This window comes from Rhinichthys klamathensis, unplaced genomic scaffold, assembly GCF_029890125.1.
Source record: "Rhinichthys klamathensis goyatoka isolate OS25496 unplaced genomic scaffold, OSU_Roscu_1.1 h1tg000228l_1, whole genome shotgun sequence".
NCBI classification, from domain to species: Eukaryota; Metazoa; Chordata; class Actinopteri; order Cypriniformes; family Leuciscidae; genus Rhinichthys; species Rhinichthys klamathensis.
This window is the reverse complement of record NW_026606752.1, coordinates 3,235,001-3,243,002: the sequence shown is the minus strand read 5'-3', so window position 1 is coordinate 3,243,002 and position 8,002 is coordinate 3,235,001. Positions and strand designations below refer to the sequence as shown.

At 33.3% G+C, this 8,002-nt stretch overlaps 1 protein-coding gene across 1 annotated transcript in view; it reads left to right on the top strand.

Annotated features, from left to right (window-relative positions):
* Nucleotides 1–387: 387 nt before the first annotated feature.
* Nucleotides 388–8,002, top strand: part of gse1a (Gse1 coiled-coil protein a) — an 18,218-nt gene continuing 10,603 nt past the window's right edge. The window contains exons 1-4 of the mRNA XM_056265036.1: nt 388–584; nt 674–874; nt 2,685–2,852; nt 4,129–4,445. Coding sequence (XP_056121011.1) covers nt 403–584; nt 674–874; nt 2,685–2,852; nt 4,129–4,445 — 868 coding nt within the window. The 5' untranslated portion in view covers nt 388–402. The remainder of the gene's footprint in view (nt 585–673; nt 875–2,684; nt 2,853–4,128; nt 4,446–8,002) is intronic.

Here is an 8,002-nt window from a genome sequence, read left to right as displayed (position 1 = left end):
ACTCACTTACTCTCTTACTTCTCACTCACTCACTTACTACTCACACACTCACTCTCACTTACTCTCTTACTACTCACTCACTCTCATTCACTCACTCACTCGCTCACTCTCACTTACTCTCTTACCACTCACTCACTCTCACTCACTCTCACTCACCATAGGGAATTATATATTTAATAAAACGTACAGCAGCAGCAAAACCAGCCTATTTCATTCTTATGTTCAGTGAGATGGTGGATAATGGTCCTATACCTTTACATTATGAAGCATAAATATGCATACATATGCATAAAAGTATATAATTAACATAATATGATATAATAATATATGATATAAACAAATATTTGTGTTCAGTGGTATTATTATATCTGCAAAACAATTCCCACGATGCCCTAACCATTAATGTTTTCCCCCTTTCAGGCGGATGCAGCATTGAGAGTGTCCGGCCAAGAGCGTTTGGCTCCAGATCGGCCTTTACCCGGCCAGGAGAAGACCTCCCTCTCTCTCCCTCCATACCTGGGTCCAGCTCACCCGTTCAGCATGACCCCCAGTGCTCTCATTCAAGACCCTCGTCTTCAAGCTCAGTCAGTCCCTCACGCATTCTCACACGCCGGCTCATCTCACAGCGTATAGTCTTTTTTCCTCATTTGCTGCTGTTCTCTTTCTCTCTCAGCCTGTCCAGGCAGGTTCCTAACATGCTGCTAGCAGGAGCTCCGCAGGAGGAGTATCTTCGCGATGGCTTTCGCCCGTACGCCTCTGCTGAAGAGTTGCGCCTGCCTTTGCTCCCTCTAGGGCTCAGCTCAGGAACCGCAGCCGACACTCTCGCGTACTTTCACTCAGGATATTTGCCCCATCCCTCGCTTGCTTCATACAGGTATGTGGTGTAGTTTTGGTGGTTCTTTTGAATATATAGTACCTTCCTGTATTAGACCTTGGAAAAACCTAAGAACATGTTGAGCACGTTTTTTATTTTATTTGGTCTTAAAGGGATAGTTCAATTCCGTCACCATTTACTCGCCCTCGTGTCGTTCCAAACCCGTAAGACTTCGATCAACAGAAGTCTGGTGGGTTTGGAACGACATGAAGGGTGAGTAAATTATGACAGAATTTTCATTTAGGTGAACTATGCCTTTAAGCCCAAAGTATGCTTCAGTTTCGATGCAAATGCATATGTGTACCAACCAAATATTCATACTATGCTGATGACGAAATCTACGGTACGTCCACTGTAAAACCAAATTAGCATATACTTTGGGCTTTAGTAGTATTGGTTGGGTCATCATGGGCCTAAATGTCACCTCATACAGGCAATTTGTTTCTCCAGAATCCAGTTAATGCTGATTAATAACCAATATTACTATATATTCACACAAAGAAATGTTTACACAAAGAAATGCACCTCAAAAACATACAGTATTTGGCTGCTGTCAGTTCGCTAAGGTCATTCCCAGAGTTAAAACTCTGTACCTTGAATGCAATATAAGTCATAGGATAAAAGTGTCTGTAAATGTTTATCTCAATAACTATATCTGTATTTGTCCTCTGAGCTGGTAGCTGCTTATATTACACCACAATTATCACATTGCTGATAGTTATTGATAGATGATTAAAATGTTTGGTTACCAGCTGTTTTTTTTTATTTTTTTTGAGGTATTCTTTTTTTTTTTTTTTGTATGTTCTATTGTTCAGTCCTTTACCAAAAAAATACTTTAAAAACCGAGTATTTCCCTATCGTAAAGTGTTGTTTCTGTTGCGTTTATACTATAATAAACATTTATTCAAATTTTATTGTAATGTAAACATCAATATAAAGTTATCCAATTATATTTAATAAATATATTATATTCATTATTCATTTATTTTGTAATATCTTTGATTAAATTATGATTCATTTTATGATTATTAATTATTGAATTCGTTTTAATATTTACTTAATATTATACTTAATTATACGAATATATTTATACTGTATAATATATACTATTTTCAACCCTCTCACTAAACCTAAGAATTAAATGGTCTATTTTTCTGATATACCTTTTATTAACTAAAATAAAATTAATATCTTTATTCTATATTACACACGTTTTGTACTAATTAAATTATGTGATGCATTTTAATAATTGTATATAATTTTGTATAATAATTTAATGAAATTAATTGCACATAATTATTCAACATTTAATTAGTTACCATAATTTTTATGCATGTATTTATGCTACATATATATGACCATTTTACACCAATTAAATAGGCTGTTTTTGCTTTTGCAACTTTTATTATATATATTTATACCGCATTTTATATATATATATATATATATATATATATATATATATATATATATATATATATATATATATATATATGTGACCATTTTCCACTGAACATATTAAGTAGATGATTTTGGTGTAAATCTGCTAAACGCTAAATACTAAATAGACATTGCTATGTAAAAGTAGGCAATGATTTGTTCATGTTCTAATGGTTCTGACGTCCCTAGATTAGATCTTCTTGTCCTCCGTTATAAATAACCCCCTCAGCACGTCTCTTTGCGGGACTGAGCGGAGGTGAGACAGAAATAGGCAGTGATGTTGATGTCGGAGGGCCAGAGAACAGAGGTTAATGAAGAAGCGAGTTATTTCTAGAGGCTGTAATGCTCTGCTCTCTCTGTGTGTGATCAGGATGGAGGACTACTACAGTCTGCCGGCCCTGCGCTCGCATTACTACACGCTTCCAGAGGGGGGAGCCCTGCCGAGCCTACACCCGTCTGCTGTCCACCTGCCCATGCAGGGCGTCTTTTACCCTCCTGACATCACACACCAGTCGCTGTCAGCGCTGCACTCTGAGAGGTACACACACACACACCACTGACGCACGCATGCACACACCACATATAATGGATGTCCAAGATGGAATTAATAATTAAAGTGGTTGCAAGGCAATTGGCGTTGTAGTGAAATCCCTTATGATTTGTTCTGTTTTTTTCTAATTTCTCCAGATTTCATTCAGACTTTGTTTTGTTGGTAATTTTATTCAGCTTTTATGTATCTCTTTATTAAATTACAAAATGTATGTAATATGAATACATTTATATTTGATGTAATACCTAATTAAAATAATGTAACAACAAAATAATTCAATTATACATTTATTTTTATTTTATTATACTAATTTGTTATATATTAATAAAATGTTATTTTGTTTTTATATATTATATTTACAGAAGTCAACATTTGAAGTGGATCAAAACCTTTCATCAAAGTTATACATGAATTGTGAACAATACCCGTTCTTGTCTTAGGACAACTTTGATTCACTTTTTTGATCCACGTAGATTAATTCAAAATTAATTACATTATAATTATTAGATATTTTAATATAAAAAATTTTTATACATTCCTGTGTATGTTTACTGCATAATATATAACCATTTTCCACCCTCTCACTAAATCTAATTGGCTGTTTTAGATATGGCACTACCTTATAATAAAAATAATATAATTTATTCTATATTTATACCAGTTTTTTATTTATTTTTAAATTGATTAATTTTGATAATTATATAGATCATTTAAATTTGATTACATATAATATACAAGATGGAATTAATAATTATAATGTTTCCAGGGCAAGCTATGTATTGAAATATTATTTATTATAATATTAAATATATAGAATATAATTATTTAAAATTTCTTCTATTGTTTGCCGTGAAGACACTTTAGACTCCATTCAAACTTTGTTTTGTAGATTCAATATATATAAATATATATATATAAATCTAGCTATATATGCTGTATTATATATGCAAATCAGATGAATGCACTCCCATTGGCAGTTGCCATGTCACAGGGATGCTCATTTGCATAACGCTAAACTCTTGTGCAGGTGTTTGTGTGTAAACACGATCTTTCCGTCATCAGCATAAGACATTCTCCCATATATATCACACGCACATGTCACCTTGACACACACAAACACGCTTTCGCCATCTTCTCCAAACATCATCAACACTCTCCTGTGTTCCTGCGGACTCTATTCTTCTTGTTCCTGTTGAGAGTGTTGCATCTCACACCATTTGTGTGCGTGTGTGTGTGTGTGTGTGTGTGTTTCGACCCTCCGCAGGCTGCAGATGGAAGAGGAACTTCGCCAGCAGGAGAGGGAAAGAGAACGAGAGAAAGAGAGAGCGCGTGAAATCGAACGAGAAAGGCATTGGGAACAGGAGGTGCGGAGAGAGAAGGACAGAGAACGAGAGAAGGAAAGAGAGGTGGAGATTAAGAAAGAGCGAGGGAGAGAGATCCAGGCGGTCAAGGCCATGGAGAAACGCCACCTGAGCCACGAGCCGCTGGCGAACCAACACTTGATCTCTCATCCGTACGCACACCGGCAGCACATGAAGGAAAGAGCCAAGCTCGAGGACAGACTCGCTGCTAACAGAACGGGTATGATGAGGAGAACAGCCCTGATCCAACAACACACTATTAGCAAAGCACTGAAAGGGGACCTATTATGCTAAATTCACTTTTACATGGTGTTTGAACAGAAATGTGTGACGGCAGTGTGTACACAACCACCCTACAATGCTAAAAATCCACACACTCCTTTTTTAAACCCCCATAAATCATAAGTAGTGTCTCAGAATAAGCCGTTTGCAGTTTCACAAATGCTGACTGACTCTGGCCTATTAGCATAAACTCAGTCCGCCATGTTTATCCTCTCGCCAGAGCATTTAACAGCAGCGTTCAAGTGTTTGAGTTGATAAGAGATTTATTCTTATTAAGGCGAGACACGGCAGGCAAAAAAATAGTTTTTTTTTTCACTGGTCAATTTTGAGATTTCGGGATATTTGTCTTAAAAAATATTTGTCTTCTTTCAGACTTGTGGTGAAAAAAAGTCAGAAATACACATTTAGGTCTTTATTTTACTACACTTTGTCTGTTTGCGTCTGTAGATTTATCATAAATTCATCAAAAGTTGGTGTTGTAAATCATCCATTGCTCCGCGATCGCTGTCTGCACCCTGTCATCACACACACCGTTAGAAAGCTCTCTCTCTCGTACAATGTTGTCGGATCCAAATATGGTAATTTCCTTTTTATCAGCAACCAATCGTGAAAGTAAAAGGGTGCAAATGCGCAATCTCATTGGCTGATGCTAAATCTTTAAAGCTCGTTTTCTCAAAATGACCTTTCTCTCATACTCAAAGTCCGAAATCTCCACTTCGCTAGCACCTATATACACCAAACTTTCCAGTCTTGTACCTAGTAATATTATGAAGACATTTACTGAGGGATTTGTAAATATATTATTCCTAGCCCGATTTATATAACATTTTATTCCAAAAAACATGGCAAAAATCATTTTTTTAAGGCTATTGACAGTATATTCTGATTTATAGGATAACAAAAGTAGATATCCATCAATCCCACTGTAATTTTTTCCCCATCTAATATGTGAACCTGGCTTTATCCAATACTCAGATTTCATTTTTTTAAAATATATGCAAATTAGCGCATATTTAATTAGACAATGCCTAATTTGCATATTTAAACATTAAATTACAGAAAACTTGTAATACATTTTTTTTCTCATCTTAATGTAGGTAATCAACTGGGAAAGTTTCATGGTGATATCTGCTAGTTAAAAAAATTACCCTATTCACCTGTAGTGTCTCGCCTTAAAGTTATTCAGTCAAGAGGAGTGAGTGATTTTCTGTTTCTTTTGTTGTTTGGTTCATATTAACAGCATATATAGCGGTAGTTACTGTATATTACGCTGCTTTCACTTTAATACACAGATCTAATAAACACATGTGATTTCTTTCCCTGCTGTTTACGTTCACAGACATAACCGACTGCGTTTATGTGAACGTTGTGTGTTTTTGACAGTTTAAGCGCAATAAGACGCGAGCGAGAACTTAGCTTAATAGTTAAGCCATAATAGAAACCAAACAGATGTAGTTTTTTGTAGATGTTGGATGTTGTAGATGTTGTAGTAGTATCTGAGGCACTAGCCGTAAAGGCTCCGCCCTCCTCTGGAAAGCTCATTTGAATTTAAAGATACATGCACGAAAACAGCATGTTTTTCCTTCCACTCAAAAACGGTATAATAAATGATCTGTGTGATGTTTCAGCTCCAGCTCAAAATACCTCGGACACATTTTCATGCTCAAACAGAAATATTACACACTAAAGAAAGTAGGGGAAAGCATAATAGGTCCTCTTTAAAGGGACGTTCACCCCAAAATGGACATTTTGTCATGACTTTCTTTTGTAGAACACAATATTTCGGCCGTTTTTGTCCATACAATGAAAGTCAATTGGGTCCAAAATATGCAAGCTCCAAAAAGGACATAAAAGTAGTTCTTATGACCTGTGCACTATATTCCAAGTCATATGAATTTATGAGGAACAGATTCAAATTTTAGCCATTCACATAATATGAATATGACCCGTGATGAAGAAGAAATAACGAAATGATGCGAAAGTGCCAAAGGTAATCAAAATTCATATAGTCTGATGAATCTGGATAGGTCCATGTTGGATGCCTTGGACTCATTATTTTCGCTGCCAGCTGTTAAACATGCTTTGGCGGCAAATCTCATGGAAGTCAGAAGGTTTTATGATTGCGCTCCATAATTGTATAATAGTAAATGAATGAGAGCATTCATGTGAATCCCATGATCCATGATGAAAACACCCTCATGCTCACAGCTAAAACACTTCAAATGGTTTCAGGATCCATTAAGAGGGTCTCTTTCCAAAGCCTTCATCTCTCAAACACCTGGAGAACTCCTCTTCTGCTTACAAACATGCTCAGTATCTCAGCACACAGTTCAGAGCTGTGTTTGAAGCATTTGAGGATCGTTTCTGACGAAATTCTTTAATTGAACTTAAACTTAAAAAAAAAAAAAAAAAAAAAAAAAAAAGAGAAAAGTAAAAAAAAAAAGCTAAGTTAAATAAATAATTTTAAGTTGAGTACTAACATAACTAAAACTGAAATAAAAATAAATTAAAGCTAAATAGAAATATATAAAATAAACAAAATTAGAATTGAAACTTTTTTTAAATTAGAATAAGTTAGTTGTCTTGGAAACGTATTGAAATAAATGATCATAAGTTATAAAATGAAGTACAATTAATTTATTTTTATTTCAGTTTTAATTATAGTAGTTTTAGTACTTTAATTTAAGCTTATTTTATTATTAATACTTCTATTTAGCGTTAATTTATTTTTATTTCAGTTTTTGTTTTAGTAAAGAAAATTAAAAAGTAAAAACTTAACAAATGGAAATTAGAAATGTTGCCTTGGCAGCTAACTGAAATAAGTTGAAGTTAAAGTACTAAAATCACTACAAACTAAAACTGAAATAAAAATAAATTTAAGCTAAATGGAAATATTTAAAAACTAATACAAATTACAAAAGTTGACAACTCTTAAAAACAAAATAAGTTTAACTGAATTAAATAAGTTTAAGTTGAAGTACTAAAATTAATTTATTTTTATTTTAAGTTTTAGTTTTAGTAATTATAGTACTTCAACTTAAGCTTTTTAATTCAGTTAGTTGCCGAATTTAAGTTAACGAATCAATTTTTATTTTAAAAATATTTCTATTTAGTTTTAATTTATTTTTGATTTCAGTTTTAGTTTTTGTAAAGCTAAATACAAATATTTTTTAAAAAGAAACAAAAAAAACAAATCAATTAAATGAAAATTAGAAACAATTTTAAGTACTAAAATGACTAAAAACAATACATTAAAAATCTAAAAAAATGAAGATAAATAGAAATATTTTTAAAATAAAAAATAAGTTGAAGCAAACTGAAATAAGTGAGTTTAAGTTAAATTACTAAAATGACTAAAACTGAAATAAAAATAAATTAAAGCTAAATAGAAATAAAATAACTAAACAAAACTAATGAAAATGAACAGCATAAAAAAGACAACAAAATACAAATAAAAAGCTCAAATCAAATATTTAAAATAAAATTGTCTCTGAA